General features: G+C 38.5%; 1 protein-coding gene across 4 annotated transcripts in view; it reads left to right on the forward strand.

The window, feature by feature from the left end:
- Positions 1-17,129, forward strand: part of ARAP2 (ArfGAP with RhoGAP domain, ankyrin repeat and PH domain 2) — a 199,352-nt gene extending 182,223 nt beyond the window's left edge. For 3 of the 4 annotated variants that reach the window (XM_075127981.1, XM_048848598.2, XM_075127980.1), the window contains exons 32-33: positions 6,905-7,036; positions 14,420-17,129. In XM_075127981.1, the coding sequence (XP_074984082.1) occupies positions 6,905-7,036; positions 14,420-14,767 (480 nt within the window). In that variant the 3' untranslated portion in view covers positions 14,768-17,129. The remainder of the gene's footprint in view (positions 1-6,904; positions 7,037-14,419) is intronic. The other variant, XM_048848599.2, reaches the window with a different exon arrangement.
- Positions 17,130-19,329: the final 2,200 nt, after the last annotated feature.

Raw genomic sequence — 19,329 nt, forward strand, 5'->3', positions numbered from 1 at the left:
GGTTTCACCAATGCTAAATATCTTTATAACCCCAGTTAACTGATGGGTATAGAACTTGAGATCTCCTGGCTTCCAGTCTGGTGCACCGTCACCATATAGGTTTCAGAGTAGCAGCCGTGTTAGTCTGTATTCGCAAAAAGATAAGGAGTACTTGTGACACCTTAGAGACTAACCAATTTATTTGAGCATAAGCTTTTGTGAGCTACAGCTCACTTCATCGGATGCATATAGAGGGAGAACATGCTGCCTGTTTTGCTGGGGGCTGTTGTAATGCTAGTTAGAGCAAAATGCACATTTTCTTTTTCAAGAAAGTATTGAAACAGATGCAGCAGTCACATAAGCATCACAGTTAGCATCACACCACATCCATGATTACAGCTAAGACCTCTATAATTTGCATAACATGGTTGCAGCGCAACCAGGAGAGGATTTCAAGTGGATTTTCCCCTATACCACTTTAAGTAAAACTACCCAGTGGCTTACGTCCAGTGCATTTCACCAAGATGTGGCCATGGAGGCCATGCGAAATGCTTAAGAGACACCTTACGTGGAACCATCCCAGAAATCTGGCACCCAACCTGCCAAATCCTCCTCTCCCCTTTCCTTATGTGAAAGATGATGAGGTGCCTCTTTCTGTGTAAGATACAGAAGCTTGCTCTTCCCCTCCCTTAGCTTGCACAGCAATTCCACCAGCCAAATGTAGCCCATCTCCCACTCTGTATTGCAATGGCAGCTCTGGACACTACTGGTCCCACACTGGAAACCTGCCATGCAGTTGTAATAAGCAAAATAAAATTGGACAAAATAAACTCTCTCTCTAGCTAATTTTCCCAAGTTTCTTTGGGTGAAGAGAGGCTAAAAACTGTCACTCTGCTCATCAGCTGGAGGGGCAGAAAAAACCCTTCCTGACTTTTGTAAAAAGGGCACCAACTGAACATAAAGCACTGAAAAGCAGCAGCAGCAAACCCGTGCATAGCCAAGGGATAAATGGGATGTGGACAGGAAGTAGGTACAGAAATGGCCACCTACATCTGGGATATTTTCATACCTGGTTATGTCCTTACACCACTAAGTGGGATTTAGGGTAGGTATTTCCTACTGCCCCAACCCCACATGAGATGGCCCATCCCCTGCCACTACTGACAAACACCCTCTCACTACCTACACCATGGCTGAACAGGAGGAGAGGAGATTTTCACAATGTTCACTCTATTTGATCAAAGGTGATTATTTTTTTAACCTGAAGATGGTCTTTGGGACTCTTTATAACAAGGGTAAAGCTTGTCTGTGCAGAGCTTTCTCAGGAGCTCACCCAAGAATGAAGAATGAACTCTCACAGGAAGTAAGGACCATCACAAACCTCACCACCTTTCCCTCTAAATGCAAGGCACGTTTCTTTGACCTTTCCTTCTCTAACATAAACATATGGCAATGTGTGTGTGTATATAAATTCCAAACCAAAACATTCCACTGCTCCCCTGGGGAGAAGATGAGAAAATAAACATGTGACAAATGTGGAAGTAGATGACGCTGTTAAATTTGGCTTCCTTTTTCTTCATATGGAAGTCATTATACAACAAAGTCAAACAATACAATGCGGTATATTCAAGGAGGTACGATTGCAGCGGGAGCCATAAATTGTTTAGAATTTACTGTGTCGTGTGCACTTATAGCAATATTAAGGTTGAGAATGTAATAGTTAGCAGCCCTCGCAGGCTGTCATTCTATTAAAAAAATTATTTCATTGTTAATGTACCTTCTGTCGTAAAAATTAATATATATGATTATCCTGCTTGTGTTCTGAGTATATAATACAGAATGGACACATGATTATTGCAATACATACTATATAATCATATACTTTGAGGGAGAGTCTGTCTTTGACCTTTGTAAATAGTGGAAGTGGGATGTGTAATGCACATCTCGGAAGCAACAGACTTTTCAAAACCTTGTCTTATTCAGCTCCTCCAGGCGAAGTAACACTTGTGGTTTCCATGGAAACAGCTACCAAACTGGAAATACATCTCATGGGGATAACAAGGGCAGGGTCTCAATGAATAGGTTCACAGGTTATTGACATAGGTTGCTTAAAAACAACTTATCCAAGCTTAGTAACTCTGTTCAAGTCCTATTGACGCAAGATCACAAGAAAGATAATGTTACAACGCTGACCAGCAAGTATGGAGTGAAACATATTCATTAAATCAATCTGGAATGAAGACTTACAGAAGCAGTTCATATCTTTTGGGGATTGTTTAAATGGAAGAATGCATGGTGCTACTTTTTTCCCCCCAACTTCAGCATATTCCTCAATTTTTTTTTTTTTTTTTTGAAAACTGTCATCTCATTACTCATGATTGAGGCTAAGATTTTGTCACAGATATTTTTAGTAAAAGTCACGGATAGGGCAAATAATGAAAAATCACAGAAGCCTGTGACCTGTCCCTGACTTTTACTAAAAATATCCATGGCAAAGTGGGGAGCCTGGTCAGCTGCGGGCAGGCTGGGAGTTTCAGGGGCCCCCACCACCCATGGGGGCTCGTAGCTCCAGGGTCCCCTCTCTGCTGGCAGTTCCAAGTTGAGGGGTCCCCCCTGCCTCCTGCAGTGTCTGGGAGCTGCGGGGGCTCCCCCTACTGCTCGCGGCTGCTGGGAGCTCCAGGGGTCCCCCCGCTGCCCACTCACAGCCTTGGAAGTCACAGATTCCATGACCGCCACGACTAAATCGCAGCCTTACTCATGATATGCAGTATATAAATTAACAATATTAACAGGCTGTATTAAGGGAAGAATTTTATTCAGCATTCTGGTCTTTAGCAGATGTAGCAACACCATGAATTATTTGTGCCATTAGGTGGTAATGAGACACCACTGATCTATTTTTCCATGGTAAAATATTATTTGCAGTAAAATCAGTACTTGAAGATGTAATAACTCATGTTCCAAAAGATTATCATAAAATCTCAGAATGCTTTGTACATGCAAGTGTTTGTCTCTGGTATGAAGTTAATCCTCATCACCACTATATATTAGAAAAAACATTGTAAGTATGTAAGCTGGATTTGTTATCCTGAATCAGCATTTCAATGATGACCATGTTTAAAATTATTATGCTTTCTGTTCTTATACAAGATGCATTGGCATGATATCTGAACACATTTCTGTGGATAGATTTTTAGACAGTAGGGTTCATTTGTTTGAATAGTGTGATGAACCTAGATTTGAACTTCAAGATGAATGTAAAGAAGGCATATAGGTGTCAAGATATTTGCATTAAATTATCCAAAGGTAGAGTCTTTGCCGTTAGAAGAGGAAGAAGCCTAACTTGGTGATAGACCCATTTTCTCTTACTCCGTAGAAACTTTTGCTCTTTAGCTGAACAGTGTGGTATTCAGGGAAGATATTACTTATTAATCCTTTTCTTTTTCCCTCCTCTGATGAGGTAGGTACCATAGTGTTGTAAAGTTTATCCCACTATAACCTAATTATTCTAGTTTTCTGGCTTCAATTGGAGAAGTTTGGGTTAGTATGGAAATTATTAATTTTGTATTTTGATTGGTAAACAGTAAAAAAAAAAAAAAAAAAAAAAGCCTAAAATAGGATCATTGTTTTCCTTAAGCGTGTGGCATGGTCATCCCATGGGATATGGCTCAAGTCCAGTCTTGAATTTAATAAAACTAGTCTGGACAAAAGGCACTTAACATAGTTATCTAGGAAATAAGGTATTGATGGGAAGATGAGGAAAAAAGATCTTTTCCAATTCTAATTTCTGTGTGCATGTATTCCTCTGAGCACATCACGGGGCTGACAAGTAAAGCCAAAATTAGCACCCTGATGAAGATACACCTTCAAGTACGTAGGCAGTAATTCTGCTTAATACTGCAAATAAGGGAACCTTGTTTCTTTGCTTAGAAAGAAAATTTGTTATTTGGAGTGCAAAACCTCTTTATGAAAGCCAGTTGAATATGTGACCCTTTTAAACTAAACAAATACATGCAGAATTCTTGCAGTATATTCCATGGAGAATTTTTAAAAGTTTAGAAAACTCTGAAGAATTTCAGAAATCATTGTAAGTTGAGCATCAGAAATTCTCTCTTCAGTTGCTTTGAAATAACATTCTGCATCCATCGGATAAATGCAATGCAAACACTGCCTGTTTCTCTGAGCTCAACCTTCCCAGAGACTTTCCACCTCGTTGAATCCATCAGGGACTAATGGCATAACTGAGGAATGGTTACAGTTCTTTAATTATAATATGCTGTGGAGGAAGAAACTGCAATATTTGGGCATGCTGAGAAGGAAGAGTGAAAGATGATCTCCAAGTTATAAGCCTGGGTGATAAACATATCTTGTCTGAATTTAGAGGCCATGTATAATGGCAGCAAACACGTACTCTTTCTCTTATGCCTGCATTTTGTGCTTTGCAAGACCAATCTACAGACTCTTCACTCTTGAATAATATTTACAAGGTAGACTGGATATATTATATGTTCTCTTCTGAAAAGACAAAGATGTTTTGATATATTTCTGTTGACAAGAGCCACCTAGATAAGTCAGAACTATGAATAAGTAAATTTTAATTTTGCCTAATGAGTTGCAAATATTCATAATTTATTATTTCCTATTCAATTAAAACTGTTACAGACACACAGGGTGGGATTCACAAGGGGGACTTAAGCTCTGAAGTCCCACATTCAGGCTCCACCTGACCACCTTAAAGTCACCAGTTGGGCATGCGCATAGCCATCTAACTCCTGCCACTGCCCAGTACCTAACTCTCAACAGAATTCACAACATAGGCATTTCCCCCCACACCTATCTTACTTTTGGGGCCCATTCCAGTAGACTGTGCAAAGCATGCCTAAACCCACACTAAGCAGGAGGAAGAGTGGTTTGTCCTTTAGCCCAATGCTTAGAGCATTCAGGATGTGGGAGACCTGGACTGAAAACTCTGTTGAGCTGATTTGACAAAGGGATTTTAAATGGGGTTTCCCACCTCTTAGGTGTGGTCCCTAACCACTGGGCTATTGGCCACGTTGGGGTGGGTCTCCCTCAATCTCCTATGTTAAAACTGTCTCACTTTGTTTAAATAATTAAATATTCATTGGACACCAAGGAAGTTAGTGTGACTCTATAGCCCAATTGTTAGGGTACACACCTGGGAGGCATGAGACCCAAGTTCAAGTCCTCCTGCCTCAATGATTATTTCCACACAGTAGAAAAGCTTCATCTGAAACCAGGTGAGTGTTCACAAAAAGAAAAGGAGTACTTGTGGCACCTTAGAGACTAACCAATTTATTTGAGCATAAGCTTTCGTGAGCTACAGCTTACTTATTGCAATGCCTAAGTCTCCCTAGTGAATTCCACCCATAATTCTTTATACTAAAATGTAATTAATCCCTTCACCCAAAGAAATGGTGTTTCTACTTGCTGTCTACCTGTTTTATCGGCAAAGAGTTCAGTGGCACCTTATAGACTAACAGACGTGTTGGAGCATAAGCTTTCGTGGGTGAATACCCACTTCATCGGATGCATGTAGTGGAAATTTCCAGAGGCAGGTATAAATATGCAAGCAAGAATCAGGCTAGGGATAATGAGGTTAGTGCAATCAGGGAGGATGAGGCCCTCTTCTAGCAGTTGAGGTGTGAACACCAAAGGAGGAGAAACTGCTTTTGTAGTTGGCTAGCCAGTCACAGTCTTTGTTTAATCCTGAGCTGATGGTGTCAAATTTGAGGATGAACTGAAGCTCAGCAGTTTCTCTTTGAAGTCTGGTCCTGAAGTTTTTTTTGCTGCACGATGGCTACCTTTAAATCTGCTATTGTGTGTCCAGGGAGGTTGAAGTGTTCTCCTACAGGTCTTTGTATATTGCCATTCCTAATATCTGATTTGTGTCCATTTATCCTTTTACGTAGGGACTGTCCAGTTTGGCCGATGTACATAGCAGAGGGGCATTGCTGGCACATGATGGTGTATATTACATTGGTGGACGTGCAGGTGAATGAACCGGTGATGGTGTGGCTGATCTGGTTAGGTCCTGTGATGGTGTCGCTGGTGTAGATATGTCCCAGATATGTCCCACATATCTACACCAGCGACACCATCGCAGGACCTAACCAGATCAGCCACACCATCACCGGTTCATTCACCTGCACGTCCACCAATGTAAGTGGGTATTCACCCGCGAAAGCTAATACTCCAATACGTCTGTTAGTCTATAAGGTGCCACAGGACTCTTTGCCGCTTTTACAGATCCAGACTAACACAGCTCCCCTCTGATACCTGTTTTATGTTTCAGCCATGAGGAGATTACATGTTGTAGGTTAAGATTTTTAAAGATTTTCTACTGAGTACATTTAATCCTTTGGGATGGGCGGGGAAGATGTATGACTAAATCCCCTGAAGTTCCTTGGAAGTCTGAACCATAACTGTTATGACAACTAACTTATAGTAATAAATTAGTGGTATAAATGTTCCCTTACATTTAAACATTTACTTTCATATTGGGTCAGATAATTGTATTTATATATACAATTTATGTAGAATTTTGGAGCTAGAAAGCAAAATAGACACATTTGTTTTCCTAAATGTTGATTTTTTGTTCTATTGCCAATAGATATGTTTTGATATATAGTGTGGAGGGAACACCTCTGGAACATAGTATACTAAGACCTTAAAGCTCTGTTCACTTAGCATCTTGCAGTCCTCCAGCAATACTTCTGATGCATTTGTAGAAGCATCAACATAATTATAAAAAAACATGCTCCTGTTATCTTAAAAAAAAAAAAGTCATTGTTTTATATGGAGCAATAGTACAACATAGTATATAGGCTTACTAAGGCAATTTTGTACATAAAAAGCAGTGTATAGAGTAAGGAATGCCAAGAGTAAGGAATTTTTGTTTCAACAGCACAGTGATATATGGCCACCAGCTGGAAAAGCAAGAAAACAGTCTATCACTAAAAATCCAAAGATTGGAGGCTTACCTTTAATTCCCATTCAGCAGGAGAAAAATACTTCTAAAACCAGAGGAAACGCAGAGGTAAGCTGGTGGTTAAAGTTTGTGTTGAACTTTAATTACAATGCTATATTTTGTTGTCCTTTTTAGATAGTCCAGGAGCAGTACTCTCTCTGGAGTTGGATAAATGTGAGATGTAGATGTTTCTAATGTTAGTGTCCTTTGTATTGCTTTGCCATTAAAGGAATAGTTACGACAATGTAATTAAATGCATTATGAGCTAGCCCTGTGGCAAGTTGGTAAATTAACACTGGATTTGTTTAGTAAGAGCCACCCATTGGAATTAAATGGGATTTTTACCATGAATGTTACTACAAATTAATAAGGATTTTTTTTAAATAAAGTCCTTGATGATATAGCTTTGTGTGTGTACTGTACCATATATTTTCCTGTCTCCAAAGCAGCCTTGCACTTTTAGGTATCTATCCTAAAATATTAGTAGCAAAGAGCTCCATTTGAAAATTAAGTTAAGATGGAACTAAATGCTGTACATTTCAATTATAACATTATTAGGTTGTGATACAGCATGGTCAGAAGGCAGTAGGAGAGTGTTAGAAGCCTTATTCCCTGCAGAGGGAAGAAAGTATGCTATAGATTAATTAAAGCACAGGAAGCCAGTTAAAGCACCTGAAGCCAGTCACCTGATAAAACTCCCCTGCTTCAATCAGACAAGGAAAGGAGTTGAAGCAGAGTCAATTGGTGTTGGAGTAGAGAGCAGTTTGGAGGAGTTGAAGCAGAGTGGATTGGTGTTGGAGCAGAGAGCAGTTTGGAGGGAAGCAGAGGAGAGTTTGGAGAAGTGCTGTGGTGGGCTAAGAAGACCAAGACCCTAGGTAAAGGGACACCTGGTTTGTGCAGAGGGAGGGCAGGAAGCCCCACAAGCTGAAGGGCAGGGGAGAGAAGTAGTCCAGGGGAAGGAACTGCTAGTTCAAGCAGTTTACTGCTATCCCTAGGGCCCCTGGGCTGGGACCCGGAGTAGAGGATGGGCCCGGGTACCTCCCTCTCCACTTCCCTCCTGTAGAACACTAGTAGAGCAGTTAATACCCCAGTCCAGGGGTGAGAAACGGTGCCCTGAACCGTCCCCAAGAAGAGAGAGCGCGAGACCCATCAAAGTAGTGTCAGCAATTTGCCACAAGGCTTACAGAATAAGAAGTCTGGAGCAATGGTAACAGCTGTTTGCAGTGACTTACTCAAGTGCCACTAGACTTCTCAGATGAATGGTGTTTCTCAGTCTTAACATAAGTGATTTATCAGATGAACCATTAGCACCCAAAAAAGGAGCACTGAGGTGGAACATAGGAATGGGGAACATTTTGAGGGTGGAACAGAACAGTTGCTACCATTGACCCTACATAATAGTAATAACAACTAACTGTTGTATGTTTTTCATCAGTAGGCCTCAAAGCACTTAACAAGCGGGTAAGCATCCTTTCCCCCATTTTACAGATCAAGAAACTGAAGTACAGGGAGGTGAAGTGACTTGTTCAAGGCAACCCACTCACAGAACTAAGAATAGACCCCAGGTCTCCAAAGTCAGAGTTTAATGCTTTATCCACTAAGCCATACTGCCTCCCTGAGGCAGATGCATGTGTGATACAGTTAGTCAGTCTCTTCAGGCAATTCTGACATTGCTTCCTAAATGGACACTGAGTTCTGTTAACTCTATTTTTTTTTTTATTCAATCTCCTTTACTCATTCAAAGACCTCCTTTAAATTTACCTTGTTCTATAGTTATTCAATAACCCCTTTTATTCCTACCATTTAAAATATTTTTTCCTGTAAAAAAGAGAAACTTATCATGCAATTGAAGGAACCCCATAATCTTGTTTTCATACTTTCCTTTTGCTTGATGTCACAAGTACAATGTAATGTTTATTATACTATCTTTAAGCTAGCTGGAGATTGAGCATTTTTTGGAAGTAAAGATTTTACCTTTCTTTCTTGAACTACATAATTTTGAATCTAAACATTACCAGGACCACCTTGATTTTGTTGTGCCCTGTTGGCAAGAACTCCATTATGTCATGCCAAACATGTGGCAGTCATATCAGAAAAAGGTTTATAATTAGTGCTCATAGTGATGTGAAACCTTAATGTTAATAACTAACTCTGCCATAAAAAAGAATCGAACTTGATATATAAAAATAGAGCTACACAGGTCCTGTTTGAATACCTTAAGAAAATTAGAATAAAACTAAGCATTGGAAAGGGTAAACTAGCATTTTTTGCATATATTGTTGGAATCTAAATTAGTCGTCTTAAAGTATGCAACTGAGATAGTTCAAAAAGAGGAGGAGGAAAAATAATATTTCAGTTTAACCAACAAAGGATTTGATTCCAAACTTATGAAGGTAACCATTTCAGTTGTGGCATGCATTTTCATTCCTTTTGATACAATAGACTGTTAAACACACGATGGTAATGTCCTCAGATCTGTATAAAGAATAGCTACAAACTTTCCCATCTCATTGTTTACCCCCTTTCTAGATCATTTATGAATATGTTGAACAGTGCAAATTGTTGAGGCACCCTGCTATTTACCCTTCCCTCCCCCCCCCCCCTTCTGAAAACAGACCATTCCTATCCTTTGTTTTCCATCTTTTAACCAGTTAGTGAACCATGAGAGAATCTTGCCTCTTATCCCATGGCTGCTTACTTTGAGCCTTTGGTGTAGGATCTTCTCAAAGGCTTTCTGAAAGTCCAAGTACACTATATTCACATGCTTGTTGAGACCCTCAAAGAATTCTAATAGATTGGTGAGGCATGATTTCCCTTTGCAAAAGCCATGTTGACTCCTCCCCAACATATCGTGTTCATCTATGTGTCTGATAATTCTGTTCTTTACTATAGTTCCAACCAATTTTCCTGATACTGAAGCTAGACTTACTGACCTATGATTGCCAGGATCACCTCTGGAGCCTTTTTAAAAAAATGACTTTACATTAGCTATCTTCATCATCTGGTACAGAGGCTGATTTAAATGATAGGTTAGATAACCCAGTTAGTAGTTCTAAAGTTTCGTGTCTGAGTTCCTTCAGAACTTCTTGAGTAATGCCATCTGGTCCTGGTGACTTATGACTGTTTTAATTTATCTATTTATTCAAAAACTTCCTCTATTGACACTCCAGTCTGGAATAGTTCCTCAGATTTGCCACCTAAAAAGAATGGCTCCGGTGAAAATATCCCTCACGTCCTTTGCAGTGAAGACCTATGCAAAGAATTCATTTAGCTCCTCTACAGCAGCCTTGTCTTCCTTGAGTTTTCCTTTAGCACCTTGATTGTCCAGTGGCCCCATTGATAGTTTGGCAGGCTTCCTGATACTGAAGCAATTGAAAAAAAAATTAATATAATAGTAGTATAAAGGTAGCAGAAAGGTGATTTGCTAAGAAACCCATAGATCAATTTAAAAAAAAAAAAGGCTATATGAGGAAAATGATACCAACAAAGTTCAGGACATACTTTTCTGCACTGATTCGTATTTGAAGGAATTTTGCTGCACATGGACAAATAAAATATGTAGCACAAAATATAAATGTATGAAAAACATTTACCAGTAAAGTTTAAATTAAAAATATGAAAGGTAATGGGTAAATAGAATTAACCAATGTGCAACATCTTTAGCAGTATGTGCTGAAAGCACTAACTTATAATGTTTTTAGAAGTTTATTACACTACATCAAATGACTAAAATAAAAATATCCCACTTAGAGTAATTAAGCAATTATTAACCAGCTTCATGTTCCAGCACTGTTGCAAAATAGCTATGATATCAGCATTGGAACAGGATCTGGACAGCTGTGTCGGGGATGACTGCTGTGGGAATGAAAGGGAAAAAATAGGTGAAAATCCTGTCTCCATTTTAGTTGACAGCAAAACTCCCATCAACTTCAGCAGAGCCTGAATTTCACTCTTAATATTTAGTGTACTCGGTATCACATAAATGGTAAAAATTGTACCACCTTCCTCAAAGGATCTGCTCTCTCTATGTATTCTGAATTGTGTCTACTTACTTGGCTGATTAAAGTGAGGTCGGGGGGGATAACGGGGGTTATTGCTTTTTTTCATCTTGTTAGCTTTGAAAAGCCAACACAGGTAAAAGACAGCATGTAAGATAGATTTGTCCATTCTTGTGCATCATCATCAGAATTATTACTAAATTAAATTTTACACCTCTGCAATCCCATTGACAGAAATAGTGTTGCACAGATGTAACTGAGGACATAATTTGGTCTGACCAATCTTTGTTACTGGTTATATGCAGAAGGAAAAAGGATCCTAGTTTGACTTCCAGATTATCATTATTATACCCATATTGTTTTTGCAGAGCTGGCAGTTAGAGGAAAATGTCATCTTATTGTAAAACAGTTACATTTTGATATGGAAATCACTGGGAGAACAATATGGTAATTCTGAACACAGGTCACCTTAGACTAGTGTTTGAAGCACGTTACTAGTATGGGGAATCGCTTAGCTCTGTATCTTCTGTATAGTCTTATGTCCTCCTTTACTTTGTACAGCTGGCTTCATCGATTTCCTGGGTTTTATACAACATGCAAATGATAAATTATACATGTGCTGAGCCTATACTAGTGCCACTGAAAAAGTTCTCTGTGAGTGATATGCCCCACTTTAAGTAGAAGGAATATATATGGATCTGGTAGTTTATTTCGAAACAGAAGATACTTTTCAAAAGTGATTATTGTTTTAGGCGTTTTCCAATTTCATGTCAGAGCAACTTTGGGAAAGAACAAGGACAAAGAGAGCTCACTGTACCCAATTTAGCAAGGAGCTATATTGTGTTTTAAGAAATGTAATCACTATTTTGCTTCTTAGAAGATGCAAAATTGAAACATGGTTTTACTAGGGGTTGTAAATAAAATGCATTCTTCCAGATTGAATTTCAAGGCAGTAATTTAATACCATGGCTTGCTGACATTTAGAAAGCCCTCCAGCCATGTTACTGCATCTTCTGATCAAAATCGAACCCCTCATTTAAAGAGCCCCAGGGAATACACCAAAAAGTTATTTTGTATGTATTTATGAAGATTTTTTTTATTCAGGGTCATCATACTTATTAATTGAACTCTATTTTGTTTGTAGAGGTTTGCAGAATTACTGTTCAGACTTTATATTCTTAATATACATGGAAAATGAGACCATCCACCGCTATTAGGATAGAACTACTGCAACAGTGAGGTTTTGGGGCAGCTTCTGAACTCCCTTGCACACTTGTGTAGTGATTCTTGGCCACTGTCAACACGTAAACACATTACAGCCAATAACCGTGCTATCACTCCCTATTTCTGTGCTGGCCTACAGAGAGCCAGGGGTAGAGCCTTAGCTGGTGTAAATTGTCGTAGCTCTGTAGAAGTCAGTAGAGATACGACAGCTTACACCAGAAAAGGATCTGGCCTATGTATATAAGCCAGTTTTAGCACATGCAAGGGTATGAAGTGCCCATGCTTGGTCATTCTAAGGCTGACGTTCCCCCAGGTATCAGAACGCCATAATTCCATTAGCATCCACAGCGAAGTTGCTCCTGGGTGAATTTCACTCATAATGAATGGGAACTATAGTATCAGCAACCTTAACTCTCAATTCTTTCTTAGGAAAAAAATCTATTTTAAAATGTCATTAGTTTATTTTGCCCAAATGCAATGACAAAATATTATTATTCTTTTAAATATTGTGTGAATGTTGATTCAGCTGAAATTTAAGAAGTTGAGTAGAGACTACTTTAGTAGATAAAGAATGCTTGAGCTTTGGAGATGGGAGTTCACTTCCTTACTATGTATTTTGTTCCTTTTCCTTCCCTTTTGCCCAGTTAGGGGACTGGAATACATTTTTTTTTCCAAGAGTGCTGTCCACTTGACTGCACCAACCAGACAAACAAGTTGTGTACTGTTGACAGTGGCATGCTCAAATCCCCTACGCCGGGGTTCTGAAATTTTTTCCCCCGAGGCCCATGTGTGTAACTACGATAGGCTCTTGTCAACTGCTGGAAATGGCTCACCTTGATTATCACTACAAAAGGTTTTATTTCACACACACACACACACACACACCCCTGCTCTCCTGCTGGTAATAGCTCACCTTAAGTGATCACTCTGGTTACAGTGTGTATGGTAACACCCATTGTTTCATGTTCTCTGTGTATATAAATCTCCCCACTGTATTTTCCACAGCGTGCATCCAGTGAAGTGAGCTGTAGCCCACGAAAGCTTATGCTCAAATAAATTTGTTAGTCTCTAAGGTGCCAGAAGTACTCCTTTTCTTTTTGCGATAAGCTCTGTAGCTCATTATTAACACTTCTTGAGGAAAATTATTAAATTTAATTATTACATTCATATAAACTGCGATATTGTAAATAAACAATGTACATGTTTACTTTTCATTTTAATGTAATAATAGAAATCCCTAGCAATATGCACTCAAAAAAATGCTTGAAGATCTTTGAAATGAAACCGTTTTCGTAAAGCTTTAAAAAAAAATGTTGAGAGCGAATTGTGTTGTGGTCAAACAGGAAAACACAATTTTGTATAAAACGGAACAAAAAGCAACACAACAATGTTAACAATTTTGTTAAAAATGCTTATTTCATTTTAAAACAAAATGGTTGTCCAATTTTGAACGTTACATTGTGTTCAGTTTTTTTTAGTGTAAAATGTGAGTTTCTCTGCTGTGTAAGTAAAGACCCAATCCTATTCTCAACTAATTAGAAAAGGAACAAATATTGTAATAAAATATAAAATAACTTACAGGCAAGGAGTCTTCTTAATGGGATGGATGTGCCTGCTTTTCCTTGCAGTTTTTCCAGCTGGGGACATACATTAGTGAGGCGCATCCTGATCTCATCTTCACTTTTCAGCCTTTCAGCCAACTCAGGGTGCAGGCAGGGGGTAGCTAGGGGCTGTCTGTGTGCAAGAAGGTAGCCCAGGATGCAGACAGGGATACCTCGGGGTTGTGTGGGGGCAGGGGGCAGATGGGGGTAGCTAGGGGTTGTGTGCAGAGGTGGGGGTAACTCAGGGTGCCAGCAGGGGTGTAATTCAGGATGCGGACAGGAGGTAGCTAGGGGCTGTGTGCCAAGAGGGGTCTAGCTCAGGATGCGGGGAGGGGCTGTGCCTGAGAGACTGCTGCTGCTATGGTGCCTGTCCATGCGCTCAGTCCCTAGTTGACACAGTGGGGGCAGCTCCGCTCCTTGGGGCTGTGTGCATGCCGAGTCGGGCCTGGCCATGGCTTCGTACACCATTACTGTTGCCAGAACTATTAGCTATGCTGCCCCAGCTCTTCAGCAAAATTGATTTTTCTTGTAAGCTGTTACGTAAAGTAATGAGCAAAACTCACAATCTCAATATTATTGAATATTGTGTTAATTTGAACCATTGTTTCTGATTTCTTGTCTTTATTCAGCATATTAACGATGGAAAGCTGACATTCAGTGAACAAGATGAAAATGACATCGTGGAAGAAAAAAAGAATTTAAAAGAAAGAGCACATATCGTGGCACAGTGCCTAGACCGCAAGGAGGAGAAAGTGAGAAACCATGTAAAAAAACATCGAAGCTTGACCTGTGTTGAGGACACAGGTGCTGACATTGCTGACTTACACCAAAGTCCCTATAAAGAATCAAGGACACTGAAGAAACATGAGAACAAAACAAACAAATCTAATTTGGAATCTGATAAGTTGCCACCAAATGTTATTCAGGAACTAAATACAGTTCTGCAGAAAAACAGAGCCCTCCACGAAGAAACCTAAAGCTGAATTTGTAAGAGACAGATCAAACAGGTCAAAAAACCTGATTATTCCAGGCATAAATAGCTTGTTTGTTAAAGTGTGTGTACAGTTTGTACAGTGTAGAGACGATGAAATGTGTTTATATACAGCTGCTGATTTTTAAATGACAATTATGTATGTGCTGGTAATATGACATAATTTAAGATTAAACAGAGTTTTTAAGTGTAGAAAATTCCTGGTATGAAACCCTGGAATTTAAAGCCAGTGGGAGTTTTGCCATTGACTTCAGTGGGGCCAGGATTTCACCCATCATTTTGAATGCAGACTTTGTTCGTGTTCTAACCAGAGTACTTCAATTGAAAATGACCATTTAAATGTTAAGTACAGTTTGCTTATGCTCTGTATGTCCAGAACCCTTTTCTCAATATGGGAGAAATCTTGTAAAAAGAGACCAAAGTGCACATACATACTGTGGTTGTCTAATAATATATAAGAATAAGTAACATGAGATAATCGGATGACAAATCTTGCAGTATCTTCTCTCCGCTAAACAGGTTGAAATTGATTTAAAGAAAGTGTATGTAGGGGACTGGCTAGCTCATATGATCAGGAATGTGAGGTAAAACTTTCATCTTTAGGTTCCTCTTTTGGATGTGACAAGCTTGGTAGTGACAAAGTTGTTATCTGATGGCTATTCAGTAATCACATGTGAAATGAATTTCCTTGTGAACAGATGGCTCAATCACAAAACCACCCATCAAACTGGCACTAATTCATCCTATCACAGAATGGCCAGGAATGAAATGAGCATGGAGACTAAATTATCCTTTCACCCTTAGAGGTGGTCCCACCAGATCAAGATGGAGCAAGACATTGATTGAGGCTGCAATCTGTGCTATAGCTCTTCTGAGGATAAAGAGAGGGTTCAGGCTCTACCAATCTAGTACCCTTCAGGAGCACTAAATTCATTAATATTGAGGAGGGAAGGGAAACTGCCATATTTCATCAAGCTTTATAAAGTGTAATATTGTCCTTATTTAATTAACAAGCATATTTTCTCATTTTTTTTCCTGTTGCCATATTTCTATGAAAGCAGAAGCAGTGTCCTCTGTGATTAGCTTGTTCCTCTTCCTGATATGAATGGATGTCATAACTGTCGTTGTTATGTCACAGTTATGTCTCATGGTGGTTAGCACTGAACACATCAGTCTGGAGGAAGTTAATTCTGAAAGAGAAAGCTGCCATCTCAATACAAGTGTCTTGGTAATCTGTATTTTCTGAAAGGAAGGACAGAAAAGCTACAATTTTGTGGGTTTTTATAATGTTTTATTTTTAATAGTCTGCTGGAATGTAGCAGTAGCAAGGTTTCCTCTATCACTCACTTTGCACTTACTCTGTTCGATCGATTGTAAAATCTAAAAGCAAGTTTGTAATTTTTTCTTTTATTTTCCCCAGTGCACTTTTGATTATTTTGTTGGTCTTAATTTGTAGCATCAGCTTAAATCCCATTTGCTTAAGAGTGCTGAATGTGAAATACATTCTTAAATGTTTTCCTGAATCAGGGCCTATCTTTGTGGGAAGGACGATATTTCAGCAAAGTGCTTATGCTGTCTGTCTGAGGCTGGTCCTGAATTTACTGTTTACAGTTATTCATGTATTTCCACATAATTTTTTTCAGTGTCATCTTAAGATGATTGCATAGTTGATCTTTTATTGTGTCATTAAGACTGTTGTTCATTCTAGTGCAGAGGTCTCATGCACCACTGGAGTCCCACATTAATAGATGAAAATGGAGTGGTGAGAGAGTTTTTTGTATTGGGTGGGTGTGCCCATATAAGAGAATAACATGTTCTATTTTAATCTTCACTGAAATACTGCAAAAAAGTCTTCTCCTGGTTTGACCATAGCTTGCACAGTTGCTGCAAAGGGTACTAAAAATGTAAGGAAAAAAGCTGCTTGCTTGAAAAAAAAATTCAAACTGAATATTGTTTACTTTTCAACTGTGGTTAAACTACCTGAATTTATGGCTGTTGGATTATCAGTGAAAATATTTCACCTAAAGTATAAATAATCTTTCAGTGTTTTCTACATGCGTAATACATATTGTTTGAACCATGGCACTGTTTAACTTAAACACAACTTCTGTAATAAAATGGAAGTGTGATTACATTCGTTTAAAATTCATTACTTGTGAGTCTCTGATTTTGATTCAAATTATTACCTGATGTTCAATCAGTATTGCACTAATCACTGAGACTGGTCCAAGAACTGAAGAATAAATGTATTATCTGTAATAGTGTCGTAATGGCTGCTGTGTTTTGTATGTCATCTATTCTGGAATGGGATGGAAACTAATTTCCAGAGAATAAATATTTTCTTTAAATTGTGTTGTGTAATCTCTTCAGAAAAAAAAAACATCAAGCCAGTGATAATTGTAGCAATTATTTCTATGCATATCTCCATACCATTGCTACTAATCCTTGCAGTACCTTTGTATGGTAGTAATTAGTTATCCCCACCTTACAGATGAGGAAAGAAAGGCGGCAACTAAAATCTATGGTTTGCACAAATCATAAAGTGTCAGAGTTGGAATTAAAATTTAGGAATTAGTAAATCTCACGTCCTTTATTATATTAGACTCCCTACTTAGAAAAGCCAATAAAGATCCCTACTGTTTATCCACACAATGTCAGTTCTCTGTGCATTTTCAAGCTCTACTGAGAAAAGTTTTTAAAATACTGTTAGCTCAGCCGTTAAAAGAGTCACTGAAGAGTTAGCTAGATGTTGTTTTATCCTAGGAATAATCACCAAACTTACATTTGCAGGAAGTGAAAAAGATGATGATGTCGGAAGGTATGTTGTAATACAGAGAGTAACCTTCTCAATATACTTAGTGTTGCATATCTTAATTACTTTATAAATCCTTCTGGAATTATTATGGAAATGCACATTTATATTAATAGATTCTAAGGCCAAGAAGAACCACTGTGATCATCTAGTCTGACCTCCTATATAGTACAGGTCATAAAACTTCCCCAAAATAATTCCTAGAGCATAGTTTTTAGAAAAAACATCCTCTCTTGATTTAAAACTTGTCAGTGATGGAGAATCCACCACAACCCTTGGTAAATTGCCCCAATGGTTAGTTACTCTTGCCATTAAAAACGTACACCATATTCTTCATTGAGATCAGAAAAATGTTCTATGCTGTACAATTTACTTCAGTTCATGGCTGACCTTATAATATGTGCTGTTCCTGGTACTGCAGAATGCATTTCCTTGCAAATTATACCTTGGTTATATAAACAGTAATCCTTTTTTAAAGAACTCAGTTAGTATTGATTTATCTGGTATTGCAGACTACTTTGGAACTACTAATTTAGAATAAATTTGAGGTTTGCTGTATATATGAATAGTTTAATAACTTGTCCTTTTCTTTCCTATCTTCATTACAATACATACTAATTAAAAGCTAATGATGTTGGTGTTCTGATATGTGCATATTTAAATTTTGCAATAGCTTAACAGTCTTCACTTGGGTGTCCTGCACTGAACTTTTTTTGCTGTTTATTTTCCCTTTGCAGGCTATTTGCATGCTCAGGCTATCCATTTTAATTTTTCAAATTCATTATGAGGTAAGATATCTTGAACTTGCTCAGTCTGTATTTTTAGTGTGGTGTCTCTCCAGCTTTAAGAAACAATAAATAAATGATTGCGTCTGAAACTTTTTTAATTCATGAAAGATTGAGTGTTCGAGATAAAATAAATATACTACTTTGCACTCAATAAAAGCATCTAAGGACCACATCCTACCAAGTATCGAGTTTCACAATGCTGACTAGTCTCATATGTTTAATGGTCCCAGTTCAGTAACGTATTTCACCATGTGCATAACTTTAAGCATATTGACAGACCCATTGACCTCCTTGGTAGATAGGGTTTTCAGGTGCTCTCAGGCTGCTTTCATTTAGATGCTTAAATATTCTTAGACTTCAATTCTTATGTGGTAACTAATTGTTTTCCCTCCTCCAACAGTGATATTATTATAATATAGACTTTAACAGGATACTCTATGATAAGTAGATATTTAGCAATTCTTCCAGAAATTAGAGATGACAATTTCAGATCCTTTCAAGACTTAAATGCAGAACATATTTTAATGTGAAGGTCTTTTAAACAGCCCTACAAATTGTCTCAACCTGGGCAACTTTTCTTACTAGTGCCTTCCCTATGTGGGTTCCTTGGGTAGTTATACACACAGTCACACTTTCACACATTCCAAAAAATAAAATAAAGTAAGGCTGGGATATATAGCCCACCTAATAAAAACAAAAGATGGAATATAGAAAAGGGAAAAATGTGATAACTAAATGATAGGGTGTTTATGAACTCTTCAGCTCTTGTAGTCTTCTAGACTCTTGAGTGCAGGCTCTGGAACTAGAAAGAAGAAACCAGACAGTTATATTCTATTAGCGCAACATTTCTTGCTTATGGACGAGCTCTGAGTGCTGGGAAAGACTGGCTAAGGCTGGCATGGCCTGTTTGTCGATGTCATGATTTAGAGCTGTCGATTAATTGCAGTC

Source organism: Caretta caretta, chromosome 4 (assembly GCF_965140235.1).
Source record: "Caretta caretta isolate rCarCar2 chromosome 4, rCarCar1.hap1, whole genome shotgun sequence".
NCBI classification, from domain to species: domain Eukaryota; kingdom Metazoa; phylum Chordata; order Testudines; family Cheloniidae; genus Caretta; species Caretta caretta.